The following is a 20,503-nucleotide window of genomic DNA, read 5'->3' as shown; positions in this document are numbered from 1 at the left end:
TGTGTGTGTGTGTGTGTGTGTGTGTGTGTGTGTGTGTGTGTGTGTGTGTGTGTGTGTGTGTGTGTGTGTGTGTGTGTGTGTGTGTGTGTGTGTGTGTGCACACACGAACACATGACCAGCTCGAGCCTGGCACAGGGGGCTATAACACCCACACTCGTCTGTGCACTGATGAGGGACTTCTGTGGGCTCTCCCCATTGGGTTGGCCGGGGTTGGTGCGGTGAGTGAGTGAGTGAGTGCCAAGTCTAAATCCCTGGGCTGGAGGTCAGTGTTTCTTTAAAGAGCCCCCCCTGCAACCCGCCCCGTCCAGTGCAGGTTTGTTCCGTTCATTTGATAGTCATTAGGAGTCAATGTCCCTTTATGGTTTGGCACGTTGCTACAGTGCTGTTTAATCAAACTAATTAGCCCTTGTGTGTGGGAGTGTGTGTGTGTGTGTGTGTGTGAGTGTGGGAGTGTGTGTTCATTCACTGTGGTGAAAGGAAAACTATTTATTTTGGTATGGGTGGGTTGTGTTTTCTCTTCCTGTTGTTTTGTTGGGGTTGTCTTCATTGCTGGAAGACATTCTCATTATTTCTGAATGCTCAAGCTACAAAAAGGAAGAATAAGAAATAAAAGCATTGGAGGGGAAGCAAAGATGAAGGAGGGAAAGGTATGCTTTTGTGTTGCTACATACCTGCAGGACCTCATGTGGCCTACATTGTTGCAAATGCATCTTTCTTTGCTAAGTGGGACAACCCAAACTAAAAGAATGCTGCTGTTCTAGAATCCATCTGGAAAGAAGCGTTCTATCCATTCTAGAGTCATCCTCAGTACATTTGTTGATGCACTCTCAGTATCCATATAGACATGGCGTCGTACATTTTCTCACGTTTTAGATTTTTTTTCAATCCACATACTTACAAAAATAACCAAGATGACGGTCTTATACCTAGGGCTGCACTAAGGCTTTGCTTCAGGTTATAATGTAGACCCCCACACACACACACACACACACATATTTCCACAGATGCATCAGGAACATTATCAGATCAGAGGTTACTGACTGACTGACTGCCTGCCTGTCTAAGCCTCACATGCTCATGGGGAAGATCTCCTAACGCCACGCCATGGCTTATCCTTCCATTTACAGTTGGGGATTTGAGAAAGTGCTGCCACTGCAGCCTCACGCCACGCCACGGCACCTCACGTCACATGAAGTCACATCTCTGAGTGGCCAAGCTTTTATTTTAGTGTGTTGGACTTGCAGGGATATAACCGTATGCTGGGATTTTATTTTGTGTCGCATAATCTGCAAGTGTCAAAGGCCTAGTTTGGCTCCATTTCCCCTGTGGCTGCCATGACGATGGGCGTCCAACATGCCGTCATTTAATAATCCTGCAGCCGGGGCCAGTGTGCAGTCATGTTGCAATGAACAAAGATCATTCTGGCCTGCATGGGAACCCCACCAGCAGGAACAAGCCAAGATGGGGGGAAATAGTTTGGAGCAATCTTTGTGTGTGTGTGTGTGTGTGGGGGGGGGGGGGGGGGTTCTGTGTGTGTTTGTGTGTGTGCGCAATTGCAGTGACCATGTCCATAATTCCCACCAGGACCAGTTGGCAGCCGAAAGCCAGGATTTGGGTGCCGCTGTTGGCTGGCTTCACTGGTTGGGACAGTCATGCATGTATTTTGTATTTGCCTCCTATTTTGTAGGAGAAGGAATCTTGAGGGGCTTTTTTGGACAGACTGCACTAGAGCAGTCACAGCCCCCCCCCCCCCACCCCCCCTCATCACACGCTGCCTAAAACTCCCCTCCGATAACCCCTTTACTAACTCACACGAGCCGCTCTCCGTGTGCTGTGTCACTGGTTCCTCGTCCGCTCTTGTGCACTGGGCCGTGCATTCTGCCCCTCTCAGCCCCTCTGCACCCCGCGCAGGATGCGACCAGCCCCCAGCTTTCATCTCCAAAGCCCTGCGGCTCGGCCGTCCCCCCGAGCCCGCAGTTCAAGTTGCGGCTGCTTGTGTCGTCACAGGCGGTTCGAAATGTTCAAAGGCAGCTTACGTGTGCAGTGTAACCTGTCTTCTCCCTGTAACCCTCTTCACTTCGTCCCAACAGCCACAGTCCTGAGGCAGAGGAAGGTAGTTTGGCTGAGGAGGACTGGTAAGACTGCCCTGCTGCCATGCCCCTGTGGTGTGCGTGTACATGTCACTGTGTGTATGTACGTGCAGTCAGTGTGTTTGTGTGTGTGTGTGTGCTGTAATGTTGTTGTTTTTGTTGTCGTTTGTTCTCTGCTGTGATTTTTTGGTGGGGGAAATGTCCGCAGCCGTTGAGAACTTGTGGTGTTGATGTGTTGCCTCTTTGGGTGGTGTACGCATGTTTGTTTGTTTTGGCTGAAACACAGCTTCACACAACACATTTTTGAACGCGTTTGCATCCAAACCACGGCTAGGCAAACCTTCTGTGATGTGAGCTTGTATTTCACAGAGCACGAGGAGAAGCCAAACTTTCATACTCTCCAGGCCGTGTGTTAAAGCTACTGTGCAGTGTTATGGTTGACCGTCAACCCCCCCCCTGTCTAACCCAACATCTACTGTGCGGTACCCACTCCGAAAGCATCTCGTTTCTGCATCCGTGAGAGATCCGAGCGTCTACCACCTCTGCATTGTTCCCTTCTAATGCTCACCACAGACCCAGGTGGAGGGATCACACTGGTGGCTTTTTCCCTGCGTAATCCATACCCATGGCCTTGAAGCAGCACACCTCACAGCCGGTCCCTCATTGTGTTCGCACACAGGATGTCATTTGGAAAGGGGATGTTCTAACTCCTCGCCCCAAATTTAGATGCGGCACGGAAGTCTGGAAAAACACAAGCTGTTGGCTGCTGCTGCTGCTCCATGGCGAATCTTCTCCCCTGTTCCCCCTGTGCGCAGGAGAAGCTCACCCTGCCTGTCTGGGTCTTTTTTGTTCATTCTCTTTTTGCCCCAGCGGTAATAAAAGGAGAACAGAACTCTGCTCAGGCACCAGGAGAGCAGAGCAGAACTTTATTCAGAGCTGCTCCTCTCCCAGACACAACTCATGCATTATGAAAATCTCATAGCACCGAATGAGAGCTCTGCACACCTGTCCCCCCCCCCCCCCCCCCCCATACAGACACACACACACACACACACACACACACACACGCACACACGCGCAGGCTCTCAAACAAACAGACACACACACACACACACACACACACACACGCAGACACACACACAGGCTCTCAAACAGACAGACACACACACACACACACACACCCCCCCTGTGCTCTCCTCATGTACATGGGTTAAGTTTTCAGGCAGATCAGATCACAAACGTCAAAGCCTCGTCTCTGGTGTCTGTGGGGACAAGGGGGGTGGGGGGGTAGTACGCCTGTAAGATGTAGAGTTCTCTGATCGTTGCCTCAGCACAAGTCAAGGCTGTTTTTGGTATTATGCAAGTCTTACCTCTAGAGCCCCTCTCTTCTCCCTTGCAGTTTGTCCCAGAACTTTTCCCTCTTCAGTTTTATTACAAGTTCATGTTTTAGCCAGAGTTACACACTGCAGCAACTTCCACTGGTATTGTAGTGTTAATTTACTGTCAACAGTCTAGCTGTAGTCACGTGTAGGTGACATCATGACCCCAAAGGAAATGAACCTCCACAGAGATTGCCCTCAGAGAATTGACTGCAGGCAGTGACATGCCCCTATAGTCAACGCTATATGCCCCTATAGTCAACAGTATATGGCACTACAGTCAACGGTTTATGCCCCTTCAGTCAACGGTATATGCCAGTACAGTCAATGGTATATGCCAGTACAGTCAATGGTATATGCCAGTACAGTCAATGGTATATGCCAGTACAGTCAATGGTATATGCCCCTTCAGTCAATGGTATATGCCAGTACAGTCAATGGTATATGCCCCTTCAGTCAACCTTACTATGCCTCAAACTTGCACATGCAGCTTCCCCTCCTCCGTGCAGCAGCAGGCAGTCCACCAGAACAGATCCCAGCTCCTGTGCTGTGGAATTCACCTCTGCTAAAGCTGTGACTTGGTAGCTGTACTCAATAATTAAGCGAGCAGATGTCTTCCTCTGTGGCGTGTTATGCTGTGTGCTAGATTCACTTCAGCGAGACCGCTCCGGTAAGTGCGGTGGCAGCCACAGCTCTCTCTCTCTCCTGAGACGTCTACAGCAGAAGCAGCAGCAGCACACGGCCCACAGTGAGGATCTGTACCGCCACGGCTCTCTCTCTCTCTCTTTCTCTCTTTCTCTCTCTCTTTCTTTCTGTCTCCTGCCCTCTCTCTTTCCCCCTCTGTCTTTTGCTCTCTCACGTTCTCTCTCTCTCTCTTTGTCTCTCTCTGACCCTGAGAGGGTGGAGTTCATGTGTCAATTGAAAGACTCTGTGATTGGGTTGGTCTCAGCACATAAAGCAAAGTATATTAATGACATGAAGATAACACTTAGTCTTACCTTATGTAATGGTGAATGAAGTATGGATGAGACCGATTATATTTGAATGTTATCATTACCAGTATTCTACACTATAGGATAGAAAGGTCAGTCAACAAAGTGTTTTTATTGTGTATTACATATAGTGGATGTAAAATTCGGTGAGTCATCATTAGCATTAGCCAACCGATTACAAAGTGAAAAGTCTTGCTCTTTGCTTGCATCTATATTTTAACAACATTTATTTGTTATGCTCCATTAGTGATACTTAGTAGCCTTGTCTCGTATATGGCAGACTCGATGGTAGAGCCATCCTTGATAAATCTGTCCACAACTCACAAAAGGAAATTAGCCACCAGAGAACTTCCAAACAATTGATTTATCCTTTTCTGCTGTCGCCGCCCTTCCTCTTGTTTAGCATGGGCACTAAGTGGAAACTGAGTGCACGTAAGATCCAGCATAATTTGATTAACGAGTATTCAATGATAATGTTGGAACTCAAGAATTCATGTAAATGCTCGAGTTCTCAGATGCTCAAGGTCTCTGTGCATCCCCTAACACACACACACACACACACACACACACACACACACACACACACACACACACACACACACACAACACACACACACACACACAAGGACACACACAAACACACACAAGGACACAGACACACACACACACACACACACACACACACACCAACAGTAAGTACAGCAGCAGAATAGAATATGCTAGATGTGCTCACTCACCAGGTTGCTTGCATACATGCAGGTGCTGTATACAAAGATGAATGCATATATACACACACCCAAACATGCACACATTAATAGACGCACAGTAGGGATAAGTGAACGCACTGAAACACGCTGGGTCGAGCTGGTTGAATTTATGATGCCATACATGGGAAAATTTTTCCAGCTTTTTGATCTTATCAGAACCAACTAGCCCTCCAGGTGTTATGCTTGTGCAGGTTGGTAGATGTCTGTATGTGTGTGTGTCTGCATACGCAGAAGCCCTTGACAAAATGGATGGTGTGTGTGTGTGTGTGTGTGTGTACACGCATGTGTGTGAGTGAGCCAAAAAAGCACTGTTGCTCTCTGCTCTGAGCACGATGGATCCCATTTCCCTGTCTCCCCCTGTGTCTCAGCCTAATGCAACACTCTCCCTCGGTTCTGGATCGTGGACATGCTCTCTTCCCCACAAAGCTCCTATTATTTCCACTGGGCTTCGGGGACTAACAGCCTCTCCGATGCCACAGGAGATTTAACTCTCAGTGGAACCCCACAAACATCTTGTTCAGCATTTGAGCCTAGTTAACTACATATTTGATTTACCGGCCGCCCATTAATCTCCCAGGCAGCCATTGATCTGTGCCGAGGATGCTGTTCCCGGCAAAGTGTAAATTCTGTATCGATGCAGGTAAAAATAGCCATGTTTAGGTTTTCTCTGAATTAATCGAAAGAGCAAAGCAGTCGTATTTCATAGAGGAAAGTAATTTGTCTTTGTGATCTGTGTTTGTGTTTGTGTGTGTGTAACGTTCAAGATAACCTGGGAAGGTCTCCTCAGATCGGTGATCGGGTGCATTTGTGTTGTTCTCAAGTGTTTTTCCCTGTTTGGCGGTATTGATGTGCTCCTGATGGAAAAGGGAACAGAGGGTTGAACAAGAATCTCTTAGGATGGCCAAAGAACAGCGTGTGCAAGAGGAGAGCCCAAATAAGTGTTAGGCAAAAATGTTGGGGCAAGCAGGCTTGTGTAACTAAATAATCCCTCCCTGTTTTTTGCTGTTTCCCCTCTTTCTTTCTTTTTTTCCTTTGCCTCCCTCCCTCTCACTCCTTCTCTCCCTCACACACTCCCTCTGTCACAGTCTAAGATAAGGCTGTATTATCTTTGACACAGAAAGTCAGAAACTGTAGCTCTGTAATTTACGGAGAAATCATAGACGAATAACTAAATCGTACAAAGTGTCTTTTTTTTATTAATCCTAAACAGAGCTCACAGATCAATATAACTGAATCAGATTAAAATGAACATCACACACTACAGAGTCTTTGGGCGGACCCCACATCTTGTAGAGTGTGCATACGAGAGGTGTGGCTATTAAAAAATGTGACTTACTAGTATATACGAGTCATATATGAAGTTGTATTCATTACAATTGAATAACAGTAATAGTCTCATTAATAGCCACACTTGAAAATGAAACCCTCTTTTCTCTAGAGCGAGAACATCTGTGATCATTATGCAGTTGCTTGTGTTGTTACTAACACACGGTCGGTTGTCGTGTGTGTGTGTGTTGGTGTCCCGTGTCTTTTTTTTTCTTCCACTCTGTAATCGCGTCTCTCTCCCTGATCTCTGCAGGCACAGCTCAGACTCATCAGAGGAGGCCGGATTTAATGACCCCAGCTTACTGGAGAAACTCCAAAGCAATCATGTAAGTACCGCCACGCCCCCTGTTAGAGCCCATGGCTAGCGCCGCTAACCGCTAGCCGCTGTGGCTAAGAAACTGGGAACCAACCACCCAGTGGGGGCTACTTGTCTGGGTCCATTACTTTTCACTCTGCACTGGGATGCACTCCTCACTACACCGCTATTTCCTCTGCTCTTGCGTGCACCCAGACACCGTGTTCTGTGGGCCAGAAGGGTGGTCCAGTGGAGATAAGTGACGGTGACGGGTTGTGGCGGACGCTTTTGGCACAGACGCTAAGTGTCTGCTTGTGAGTGTGAATAGGATTCACCTGACCATTAGAATTGTGTTTCATTCCGTGCCAGAAGAACATGAATTGCCTTATTCTGGCGGCCGGGCGGGCGGGTGAGGTGGGGGGGGGGCTATTTGGGTAATTTGATTTCAGCCCTACAGTATGGATTTAGTTTGAATTTCTCCTTCATTTGGGCGTATCAAAGGGTTTGTTTATGGAGGAGTGAGAGTGGAGCTAACATTTGCTTCAGATGGCGCTTCTGCCGTCACGAAGGGAACATGAGGAGGAGTCCTACTGCTTTGACAACGGGGTCGTGCCTTGGGCATGAAGTACGAGAGTTATTCTAATTACAGCCTGGGCTGCCTCAGCACATGCTCTAGGCCTGGCTATAATTAGACTGGGATTTTTTATATAGATTTGTAAAATGCATGTTCCTCATTTCAACCCTCGTGTGTTTGATAATGATTAGAAGCTGACAAGCATTTCTGATCATTTCTGGTGTCAGTGCTGCACGCTGTTTGAAAAGCTGCCTTGGCTTTCATGACGTGGAGTCAGGTGGACGAGCCTCATTAGTTCTCCATCTTCAGACTCCAGAGAGACAGTGGGAGGGGAGAGAGAGAGAGAGAGAAAGAGAGAAAGAAAGAAAGAAAGAGAGAGGGAGAGAGAGGGAGAGGGAGATAGAGGGAGAGATAGAGAGAGAGAGACGAGAATCTTCTCATCAGTGTGAGATTCTCACAGGACAGCTGGTGATCAAAACCTCTTGATTTTAAAATCACATATTGGTGTGCACTCGAAATATTCAGAAGTGAAGATACTGTCCTTTGTCCTGCAGTGCATTTCAAAATCCCATTCTAGTGATATTCTAAATATGTACTGGCTTTCTATTGAGTTGGGCTATGCTGTTGCAGCTCAAGTGGCTACTGAAGGTAGGGCTATTGTTCTAGTGTTGTCATTTTGCACTTGGAGCACTTAGAAGTACACAGAAGCCCTTATTACCAGGCCAAGGCTCTCATAGCTCCTGGCCACCTTTCATTTCACACTGGGCCATTACCCGCAGTTTTAAATGGCTGGAAGTGTGTGTGTGTGTGTGTGTGTGTGTGTGTGTGTGTGTGTGTGTGTGTGTGTGTGTGTGTGTGTGTGTGTGTGTGTGTGTGTGTGTGTGTGTGTGTGTGTGTGTGTGTGTGTGTGTGTGATTGACTAGGGGTGTGTGGAGACTAAAGTAACGGCTCTCCCACAGGGGCTTCTCATTTGAGTCACTACGGAAGCTCTCAGGCATTGTTTTGTTTTGTTTGTTTGTTTGTTTATTCGGTGAGTAGATCCCATGACTCTCTCTCTCTTTCTCTCTTTCTTTCTTTCTTTCTTTCTTTCTCTCTTTCTTTCTCTCTCTCTCTCTCTCCCTCTCTCCCTCTCTCTCCCAGATGAGGAAGCTTAGCATCAATTGAAAAAAACGATTCTCACACACCACCCACACTAACCGTGGCAAGTGTCCACCTCTCGCCATTACACACTTTACAGAACTGGCCTCAGGGCTTTCTATTGGCTGTCACTTCTTGTCAGGTGGCCTCTCTGGTGTCCGCTGGGGTTATTGCTGGTGATTGACACCCTGTCATCCCTCCCTCACCCCTAACCCCAGTGACAGTAGCTGTCTGTCACGTCTGCTGGGTCATCAATCCCTTTGGTGTCAGCTTGAGGTCTCTCGCTTGAGGCCGCATGGCTTTAAACAGCCTTTGTTCAGAACTGCTTTGATTTCTGCGTGTTCTGTGTACAAGCCCCGTTTGTTCCTGCAGGGTACGGTTCTCTTAACAGAACCACTGGAACAGGGACTGATTAATTAAAAATGCTTTGAGAGAGAGAGAGAGCTCTGCTATTCGCTGTTTTATTCATTTATTTTGAGTGAGTAAGTGTATGACAGCATGAATAGAGGGATAGAAAAGAAGATGGTTGTGAATTGGAATTTGGGATATTCAACAAAGTAAAGTTGGTCCATTAGAAGTTATGTGGTCATTGTAATGTGTGATCTGTTATGAATGCCTTAACTGTGTGCATTTCAGCATTGCAACTACATTGCTATGGTTATATAGACCTGTATATCTTATTAACAGAGCATCTTACATCATTAATTAGTGAATCTAAAAATGAGTAGTATTAGGAGTGGTAGTACTTTAAGTAGCAGCAGTAGTAGTAGTAGCAGCAGCAGCAGCAGCAGCAGCAGCAGCAGTAGTAGTAGTAGCTGTAGTTGCCGTTGTTGTGGATAGTCATAGTAGAGCTAGTATCAGTATGAGTGGAGGTCTTGGCCTCAGCCCCATCAGCCCCTCTGACTGTCTCTCCTCTCTGTGTCTGCAGCCAACGGCTCCTGTTATCCTGGAGTTCATGACCATGATGGCCATCTGTCACACCGCCGTCCCCGAGCGCCACGACGACAAGATTATCTACCAGGCAGCCTCACCTGGTCAGTACCAGCACCAGCTGGACCCCTCTCCACACCCGGCACACTCATTGGACTACCTGACTAAATACTCACCACATACTGCCCTATACAGGCCCAGGCACACACACCGTGCTTCTACATACCATCAACACAAATATAAACACAGTTTTGATCCCATGTTTCACGAACAGAACTAAGATCTTGTTACATCTCCATGCTCACATAAAGCTTTCTCACATAAAGATTTCTCTCAAATTGTGTGCCCCAAATCATATCTGTAGCCATAGTCTGTAACAATCTTTTCTTGCATTTATATTTCTGTTCAGTGTATTTCATGCACGCTTTATCCAAAGCAGCCTATAGTTCCTAACGGGAGGGTTACCTGATCAGGGTTTGAGCTCATTGAGAACTGAACCTGTGCCCTTGACATGGCTAGAGCCCTGCTCTACCAATAGGGCTGCAGCAAGACCATTAAGCTGACTAAAAGCCCCGGATAGTGATTCAGAGCCACTGTAAACACTTAAGGCGTTGTCGCTCTAAACCCCCTTCTGCCGAACGGTTCAATCCTGGTCCTCCTTGCCTGGAAGCCTTTGGGTGATTCAGACTGAGCTATCGTAGACACTTAAAAGTGGAGGCCATGAATATTTCCCAATACACTGTTGGTCAAATTCAGGGGATGGCTCCTCAGAGTCCCTCTACCTGTCCGCTCTGTGTGAGCACTCAAAAAGCTCTGGTGTTGATGTACACTTCTGTAGATGGGAACAAACAAAGCGTCTGGAACCGAGCCATAAACAATTCCAGCCAATCAACACATTGCCTCAGGAGCACGGAAGGGAAGGGTGTAATTTGATTTCCTGTCGAGCTCAAACATCAGCAAGCTTTCACCAGAATCGCGAACTGTACCTTTTAAGACGTCGCCGCTCCAAAGCTCCCTCTGTCGAATGCACCACCCTCTGGGCCTGAAGACCTCTGGGATGTACAGCCCTGTCCACAGAGGCTTGAGCCTGTCTGTCAACATTTGTAGCTAATCAGTGCTGTAGCCTAATCATTAAGCTAATTGGGTGGAGAGATGCTCGAAACGCAAACACTCAGCCATCTCCTTGCGGACACCCATGTGGGGATTTCAACATCTCTGAAAATATGACCCCCCCCCCCACACCATCTCACCCGCCCCCCTCCCGTAAACAAAACGATATTCGACAAGTTTACTGCAGATGCTACTCAGTGTAGTAGAGCAACACATTTAGTTTGACAGTACTGGCTGGTGTTTGTGCTTTATTTGATTTATAAGTCAGAATGGATAAGGGCTGTGTCTCCAACGCCCACACACGACCCTAGACAGTCGTGCACAAGAACACTCATCTCCCCTGTTCTGACCTGTCCAGTGTGCTGGACCCAGAGTTGGATGATGTCAGCCCTGGGGATTAGGCCTGCGCTGTGCATGGATTTCCTCTGCTTATCGGTGTGTAAGCCACCAATCAAACAGGACAATTGTCCGGCAAGCTCTCTCTTGGAAAGCACACGCGCACACACGCACACACACACACCCACACACACACACACACACACACACACACACACACACACACACACACACACACACACACTCACATGAGTCTGTTGTGATGGGGACGGGCCTTTCCAGAAACATTGTCTTCCTCCATAAACAGGTTTGACCAGTTTTCCTCAGGACAGCAGTCAGATGATGCCAGCCAGAGACAGCTGCTGTGTCTGACTGCCCAGATCTCATAGTGCCGTGACCGTGACCGTGACCACCAGTATATGATTCCGGCTTGGCTGGCTGGCTGACGTGACGTGACGGGACTGTTGGTATTTATCAGAACGGACCGGCGCTGGGGTGTAATTCTCTCCCCTCTTGCAAAGGCACTTTTGTTACGCTGCTGGTTTAATTTCCTGCCGTGGCTGTTTGCAGGCTCTGCTGCCGATGCCTTGGTATCTCTGGGAGGCATCAATATTGTACTGTGTGACACGGAGCAGACAGAAAGATTAGACCACATTTGTTGTATTGTAAACCATCACTGAACAGATGCCTCCTTTAGAGTGGCTTGCAAAAGCAGATATCGTGAACCTAGTGACACTGTGTATCTCTCACTTGATCTCAGCTCCCTCACACTGATGCTCTTATATGTAAGTTATATATACAAAAATCATATTTATCTATAAAACACAATTATATATATTATAAAAATGATAAGAAGAAAAATATATTCATATTCATTAAAAAAAATGCAACCCTCCATACTGCTGTGCTATTGTTTATTGCAATGTCTCAAAAGTAATATAAAATGCTGGATTATATTAACTATTAACTATTTTTGATATTTGCGAGCTAAAATCGTGCTGACCAACCAACCCTTTTTTCATTTGAAAAAACGTTGTAATAAAGTCCAAGAGACCTTTTTAAAACGTGGCGTTTCCTCAAGTGACTGATTAAGAGTGGAGCATGACAAGGCCTGCAACCCCAAGAGAGAGATGGGAGGGAGAGGGATGGGCTGGGAGGGGTTGGTGATGCTGCTAGTGTTGGGGTTTGTGTGTGTGTGTGTCTAGGTGTGTTTGTGTGTGTGTGGGGGGTGGTAGATGTGAGGAAACGGGAGATTACAGCTCTTGCTCTGCCTCTTTTTAATTAACGTGTGCGTTCTGACGAGCTCACACCACGGCCCCAGCAGCTCCAGGCGCCTCGCCGCCCCCCCCCCCCCCCCCCCCCCCTCCCTTCCACCCAGGCTGCGCGCGGTGAACAGCGTCCCCACGTCAGACCGCTCTGCTGCTCTCTAGCTCCGGATGATGCAGCATGCTTTAACATTAGCTGTGTGCTCATGTGCTCACTGGCCTTCTATATAGTTTTTCATCTTGGTTGTGATGATATACATAGAAATTTTGTGGATTATGTACTAAAAATTGTGTTAGAAAATCTTCGAAAGTGTTTTAAAGTGTCTTAGAAAGTCCAAGGGAGAGGGAAAAAAAAAGAACTCTCCTCTGTGATCTGGTTGAGAGTTTGACCTTTGACCGTTGACAGTTGACCTTGGTTCTTGTGTTCTTGTGTTCCTCAGATGAGGGGGCTCTGGTACGGGCTGCCCGGAACCTGGGCTTTGTGTTCTCCGGGAGAACGCCTGACACTGTCATTATTGAATCGGTGAGTGACGAGTGACTGTGTGACTGTGATGTGATCGTCACTACAGATGAGTGTGTGTGCTCTGACTGCCATGCCATCGAGCCTGGCTCTCACGCTCTCCCTTCGCCACAGTGACACAACACACACTGCCTCACTATGACGGCTACACACACACACCCTTTTTGCAGTGGTGTCTCAGTGTCTGATTCATGGTCATGTCATCTGCCACTTTCTACAGAGCTGTTCCTCACCGAGAGGCCTATAGGAATCTGATGCATCACATAAAAAAAAAACATTTCTCGGTTCTCACGCCTTTAAGGTTCCAGAATGATCCTTGTGACATTAATAGAGGCAACAAATCTGGTAGAACGGTAGGATTTTCTAGGCAGACTTGAGGAACATTTACCCAAATGCTCAAAATGGCCAGACTGATACAAAGCAACGGAATCCGTCATAAATGTGTTTTAGGACTCCTCTGAGGTAATATTAACACCGATGTGCTTTAAACCGTCCTGATCTCTGATACATGTGACGTTCGTGTCATTCCACACCGAGGTCTTCTCGGGCCATGGTGTGCATGAGTGATTGTGTTGGGGGATTAGGGTGTGTTTGTGTGTCGTCCCTGATCATTCTATTCATTTCCCCATTCAAGTGTGTGTGTGTGTGTGTGTGATGACCTCAGCGACCAGAGGCTATTCTGATGTCATAGCAACCGTGTCCATGGTGATGTAGGGGGCTCATCAGCAGTGTTGTCAGGGGAGAGAGAGAGAGAGAGAGAGAGAGTGTGTGTGTGTGTGTGTCCCATGCTGCCTCTCTGGTTGAAACCGTGTGAAGTTCAGAATAAACTGGATTTAATTAGGAGAGGAATGAAGACAGCAAGGCCCCCGTGCCCCTCAAAGCGTCAGACAGAAGGGCATTTTGTTCCTGTAATTGGCTAAACTGATCATGTGACTAAGGAAGGCCGGCGTGAAAAGGAAAGAGTATAAAAGAGATAGAGAGTAAGACTCAGACCAACTCCAGTTTTATATTTGCAGATATAAAATGCCATATACATACAGTACCGTGCAAAAGTTTCGGTATTTGTGAAAGAATGCTGTAGTGTTAGGATGCTTTCAAAAATAATAACATGAATAGTGTTTCACTTATCAAATACAGTGCAGTAAACAAAACAAAAAAATCAAATGAATGTTTGGTGAGACCTCCCTTTGTCTTAGGTACACTTGTATCTACAGGGCTCTACAGTGCGAGTATTTCACTCGCATTTGCGCCTAAAAATAGGTATGTGCGAACTTGAAAAATAATTTACGAGCACAGTGCGCGAGTGACGGGCTGTTGTCAATACACGGAACAACGGCGCGAAGAAGTGAAGCACCATAGATTTCATATGGAAACAAGTGACGGGGTCGCGACTGCACGATGTGAACATAGCATGATGACACGCTTAACTTCATGCAAATGAGAGCGACGATTCGCAACCAATGGGCCAGAGCCATATAAAAAGAGGGTTACGACGATCTCTCCGACATGTGATCACTTGGTATAAGTAGCTCGCAAAAAACCCACTGCTGGCAACCTGTTTGAATGGTCTTTCACGGGACAGACAGCAGCACCACCTCGATTTACTGACATTTTCGGTATATTAACACATAATATCAATTGGTTACTGGTGTGTTGTATTCTGTTTATGTCTGATACTTTATTAACATTACATTAACTTATAACACTAGGCAGCAATATTGTGAAGCAGAGCTAGAAATGGCTTTGCTAGCTCCCATACTGTAGCTCACACCAGCAACTGCTCAATTTAGAAAAAAGAAAGCGAAAGGAGTTTGGTAACTTAGCTAGTAACTGTCAATGATAACTAGTTATTAGAATGTATTAGCCAACGTTAAGTTAACTTCAAAGGGGCAGTCGAGTGTATAGGTTGTGTCAGCTTGGATAGCTAGCTAGTCATTTTCGATTTAAGCCTTCCGTTAGCCTTGGCGAACTTTTAGCTAGCTAACTTTAGCTAACTATGAGGTAGCATATCCTAGCTAAGTTATGCTAGCTAGTAAACTCATTGCAGAATAGACTATAGGGCAGGCCACGCATGACATTACATCAAGAAAAAATAAATTAATATGTGATTGGTTTAAATATCCTTGTCTATTTGGGCAGTTGTTATTATCATTGGCACCACTTTCAACTGTCAAAACTATTGGTTATCAAATTGCACAGCAATTCAAATGGAGGATATGTGGTTGATTTAACTCTAAGGCCAGGTAGGCATAGTAGTTGTAATGTGCTATCACATCATTTGAAAATCTAGACTTGATATTCTCTTATATTTGAATGATAATTCTGTTAATTAAGTATTGCCTGAAAATGATTATTTACATTGAATTAATTGGAATTCAGCTGTAGGCATATACTAAGAGATCTGTCTCTTAGAGACTAATTGCATCCACAATTTAAGTACTGCAAGCTTGACTATTATGCACTTGTAGACACAACACAGGGGGTCCCTGGGCCTGGGAAGGAAAGGAGTTTAATGTGGCTATAATATGGACTTTTAAATGTGACTAAAACTAGACTAAAATGTAATCAGTTTTCGTTGACGAAAACTAGACTAAAACTAAGAAGGATAAAAATGACTAAATGTGACTAAAACTAGTATGCATTTTCGTCTTAAGACTAAATCTAAAATAGCTGCCAAAATTAACACTGAGATAGGGGACCCCTTAATCTACAATTCATTGTTGCTAGCTCTAATCAGATGTACTAACTAGGCTAATAAGAGAAGACTAACTTTGTATGCCAACAAACACCAATAACTAGAACTAATTTGACAGACTATAAACCAACGGACTACTGGTTATGGTACACATGCTCTCTAGCTAGCTACAGTAAAAGTGTTGCTTACATTAGATACTAGACCTACAGTCTAACTCTAACTGCATTTAGAATCTAACAAACTAAATCTTACAATAAACTTTAGGTAAAGCTGGCTATATAAAATACTACTAATAACAATTGATAAGAGGTCCACTAAAGTTTTGAAATATGAACAAATGCAGTAATTTGATCAATTTACCAGCTAACTTGCTTCGGAAACACTGAACATGAATGGGGTTGAACGTTAGAAAATACAATGTTTGGAACTATAGGTCGCAAATGACATGTTTTACTTCCGCATTAAAAAAAATCGCTGTGCTCCTAAATTTCTTTGTGTGCTCCTAAATTTTTTCATTTAGGAGCACATGTACTCCTTGGGGAAAACCTTAGCGTAGAGCCCTGATCTAAGACAAGTGTCTCTTCATGTAATGCCAAGTTAGACTGCTTTCTACCCGTGCTGAGCTGATGGCCTTTACTTTTTTAATCTGCACTGCGGTCTATTGCTTTCTTACTTTTCCTTCTTTTAACAGCATATAAATGTCTCTCTAAAATATTTCACTATTTTCAAAAAGACTATAAAATATGAAATATGGTATTTCCTATCGATACAGTAATGTTAACAAGGATAAAAAATAACTGTCTAAGATAAATGTTTTGTGGGACAACTAAAGTGCCTTAAACTTTTGTACAGTACTGTATATATTTATGCTCATGCATGAAATTGTTCAGATTGTTCATGTATAATTCCCACTATTTTTCGCCCTCTTCAAATTCATCATGTTGTTCTCCTAGTTAGACCCTTTGCATTTCCCTCTCTTTGCAATTAGTTCCCGAGTGTTCCTTGTGCCGGGCGAGATAATGAAATCAAACTCTTCTGTAGTCCATCCTCTCACTGTGGGTGTGAGCAGGGGATGGGAGTGGATCAGTGGACCTTTGATTAATTGCTCTGAGACACACAGGGGCCTTCAGAGTGACTGGATGAGGCTGAACTTTGACCCTTGACCTTTGCCTGTCATCTCTTTCAGTTGGGGGAGGAAGAGAAGTACGAGCTGCTGCATGTGTTGGAGTTCACCAGGTAATATATTCTCAGGTGTGGTGCGGAGTTCCTTTGGCACGGCTGTATAATCCGTTGTTGTCTTTGTTTTGCGTGTTCTGAAAAAGCAAACCCAGTGCTCAAAAGCAGTGTGCATACTTTCTCTACAGTTGGCCTAAAGAAGCACCTCACACCTGACAATAAACAAACACAGTCATGGTTGGGCGTTGGCATCAACACAGGACAGCCAGTGTATGCACTACTGATTATAGTGCAAAAGACTGTCTCTCTCTCTCTCTCTCTCTCAAAATCAGAGACACGCACACACAGACACGCACACAGACACGCACACAGACACGCACACACGCACACAGACACGCACACAGACACACACACACACACACACACACACACACACACACACACACACACACACACACACATATTCACAGACAAACCCCATTATTACACCCTTCATTGGACACTATGCTGTCAGTTCCAGTTCCAGCGCCCTGTGCCGCGACCAGCTGTGTCAACATGAAAAGCACATGCCACAATTTAATAATGGAGTAATAATCTATTATTAATCTCACAATGACTATATGTGTAGTGTTTTGTAAAACAATGTGCTGGTACTTTAAGCAGCATGTCCATTTCTATTGAACACAATGCAAAATCAAACGGCTAATGCTGTTGGGGTTTGAGGCCGGCTTGAGACTGAGGTTAGTGCTTTGGGAAATGCAGCTATGCTACTGCAGGATAACCTGCAATCTGCCTCTTGTTTTTTTAGGGGAAGAACATAGTGAAATATTTTTCTGTCTGTTTGATTGCAGTCTTTTTGTCTCAGAGGTAATGGTGGACCTGATGGTGATGTCTCCAGTGGTGCACTTCATGTACTGTGTGTGTGTGTGTGTGTGTGTGTGTGTGTGTGTGTGTGTGTGTGTGTGTGTGTGTGTGTGTGTGTGTGTGTGGTCTCCCCCTCAGCACGAGAAAAAGAATGTCCGTCATCATGCGCACTCCAACCGGTCGGATCCGCCTCTACTGCAAAGGAGCCGTGAGTGTCTCTCTCCATGGCAACCTGTGATGGGCTCCAGTGGCTATTAAAGTCTGGAGTGTTCTCTCTCTCTCTCTCTCTCTCTCTCTCTCTCTCTCTCTCTCTCTCTTTTCTCTCACTCATTCCCTGTTCCCTCGCTTCTTCTTTTGATTTCTTTCTCTCACAGCCTTTGCTCTCAGCTTGCCTCTTATTCATCCTTTTTTTCTCTCACTCTCTCCATTTCTATTCATCCTTTCTTCTCTCACTCTCTCCATTTCTATTCATCCTTTCTTCTCTCACTCTCTCCATTTCTATTCATGCCTTTCTCTCACTCTCTCTGTTGCTAGTCATCCCTTTCTCTTGCTCTGTCTCTTTATCTATTTTCACCTCTCACATCCTTCCTCTCTCCCCTCATTCCCACCTGTAGTTCCTCTCCATGTCTAGCTCTCCAGTGCCCTCTCTGACCCTCATTCTCTCACACCTCCTTTTTTACACCTCCATTGCTGTCTGCCTCCGTCGCCCCACCCCCACCCCTCTGTTGCTCAGCACCGACATGTCGAAGCTGCTCTCTCTCTCTCTCTCTCTCTCTCTCTCTCTCTCTCTCTCTCTCTCCCCCTCCCTCTCTCTCTCTCTCCTCATCGCTCACGTCACAGATGATCCCCTTTCTTCCCTATTCTTGCCTTTTTTTCTCGATTTTCCTCTCCTCTTCTCCTTCATTACCAGTAGATTGGTTTCTTGGTTCTGTGTGATTGAGTACTGCAGTGGTTTCATCCTTTCAATGCAAATACAGACTGCAGTCACAGCAAAGAGAAGAGGCTAATATTCATAATTCTAATAATAATAATAATAATAGATATAACTGAACTGCATTATCTAATGATAATTTATAAGCGTGTCGACAGTACATTAGTGACTGAACAGCCCAGGGGTTAAATTCATTCTGTAATAGTCAGAATTAAGTAGGTTGGTGAGGGTCTATAGGGGCATATTCTAGTATCACTGTCAACAATGTCCATCAAAACTGTTGAAAGTGGAAGACCCCAACGTGTTTGTGCTCTTACAGGACACGGTCATCTACGACCGCCTAGCTGACAGCTCCAGGTACAAGGACATCACACTGAAACACCTGGAGCAGTTTGCCACGGAGGGTGAGCAGCCAGTCTGTCAACATGTGTCAACTTGTGTACGGGTCCACACCCTAAGCACACAGGCTAAACGTTCTAGATGAGGTACAGGTAGACTAAAGCTTATGTTACTGACGGTAGGAAACAGCTGAAAGTATTGGTTCACAGTCATTCCCTCACACAACAAAGGTTTCTTATGGTTTAGTCGTAGCGTTAGCTGGTGGTAGGATGCCATGACTGTGTGTCTCATAACAGCTCCCAGTCACGTATAGTCTGGAAGCAGGTTGCAATCTTTCACCCAACAAAGCTGTCCTCATTTCCTCAATTCTCATGAATCTCCTGCCCTCTGCTGGTAGGTTGAGGGTTTTGCATTACAACCTCAGGATTCTAGAGTCCAGGTTCAATGGTACCTGCTTCAGCTTCTTGAGCAGTTGGGTATGAGAGCATTTCAATAGATTCTCCCTGCCTCTTTCTGGAGGAGTCTGAATGCACTCTGATATGTAAACCAAACTGGGTAATATTTACCAACCCAGTCTTATTAAGATCCTTCTTATAAGACCTGTAGAAAGAAGTCATGAAACAAAGATGCAGCGAAACATAAATGCAAGTCATGCTGACTGCTTAGCTGACCTGTGGAGCTCATCTGATGGTGCCTCTCCTCCTTTCCTCACTCAGGCTTGCGGACGCTGTGCTTTGCCGTAGCAGACATTAGCGAGTCGTCGTACCAGCAGTGGATGGAGGTGTTCCAGCGTGCCTCCACCTCTTTGCAGAACCGGGCCCTGAAACTGGAGGAGAGCTACGAGCTCATCGAGAAGGTGAGGTACACAAGACTGCAGGCTTGAGGCCCTGGGAAGGAGAGAGAAAGAAATGAGGAGCATTTCAGGGGCGCAGGCTTAGGAATCAAGACAGAGGGGAATAGGCTTGCACGGTGCAGTTAAACAAGCAAAGGTCGGTTCCTGAAATAATGTTGACCTTGGGGTGGCGATGCCTTTATCTGAAGTTGAAGTAGATTAGAAGAGTAAATTACAGTCTTGAAGATTATATCAAATGTTTTAGGGGCGTTTTTTTGGTCCGTTTTTCTTTTGTGACAGCATATCACAAGCCAGAATGCACAAATATAAAAGATATGCCTACTATAAAGGATGTATTTATCAGCATACACCATTTTAAAGGCATTGCCAAAGGTCTGAACAAGGCTGAAATGGGCTTTTACAGCGTTGAGCTCACAGCACCAGAGACAGCATTGGTTCAGACAGACGAGCTCCAACCGAGCAGAGCAGTCCACTCTTTCGCATTAAGCAGTGATGTTCCTGATGTTCCTGCCAAGCCCTCATCAGGTTGCCCTGGTTTAGCCAAACCTCAGACTTTAAATGAAACACTCTCTCAGACACACACCACTTCAGTTCACACACAAACACACACACACACACACACAGTCACACACAGTCACACGAAGGACGCGCATACACACACACACACACACACATACACACACACACACACACACACACACACTCACGCACACACACACGCGCACACACAGACATACAAACACACACACATACAGACATACACTCATTTTCTTGAGCCGAGGCCCAGGGCAGAGTGTCAACGTCTTCCTCTGAACCCTGATGCTTGTGCTTTTGCAATCCCCGTCTGCTGCTGCCAAGCGAAAAGGACAGGCTCCAGTTCATCCAGGGCGCGTCTGAAGCCTGCCTCTCATCCTCTCGCCGGTC

General features: G+C 45.8%; 1 protein-coding gene across 10 annotated transcripts in view; it reads left to right on the top strand.

The window, feature by feature from the left end:
* atp8a1 (ATPase phospholipid transporting 8A1) overlaps positions 1-20,503 on the top strand; it is a 137,013-nt gene that overhangs the window by 57,113 nt on the left and 59,397 nt on the right. For 8 of the 10 annotated variants that reach the window (XM_012833919.3, XM_031587284.2, XM_031587282.1 and 5 more), the window contains 8 exons: positions 2,091-2,135; positions 6,808-6,880; positions 9,489-9,594; positions 12,642-12,724; positions 16,603-16,652; positions 17,595-17,664; positions 18,707-18,791; positions 19,443-19,582. In XM_012833919.3, coding sequence (XP_012689373.1) covers positions 2,091-2,135; positions 6,808-6,880; positions 9,489-9,594; positions 12,642-12,724; positions 16,603-16,652; positions 17,595-17,664; positions 18,707-18,791; positions 19,443-19,582 — 652 coding nt within the window. The remainder of the gene's footprint in view (positions 1-2,090; positions 2,136-6,807; positions 6,881-9,488; positions 9,595-12,641; positions 12,725-16,602; positions 16,653-17,594; positions 17,665-18,706; positions 18,792-19,442; positions 19,583-20,503) is intronic. The other 2 variants (XM_031587287.1, XM_031587288.2) reach the window with 1 other exon arrangement.

This window comes from Clupea harengus, chromosome 20, assembly GCF_900700415.2.
Source record: "Clupea harengus chromosome 20, Ch_v2.0.2, whole genome shotgun sequence".
Lineage (NCBI taxonomy): Eukaryota > Metazoa > Chordata > Actinopteri > Clupeiformes > Clupeidae > Clupea > Clupea harengus.
The sequence above is the reverse complement of the archived record's forward strand: the minus strand, read 5'-3'. Positions and strand labels throughout refer to the sequence as shown.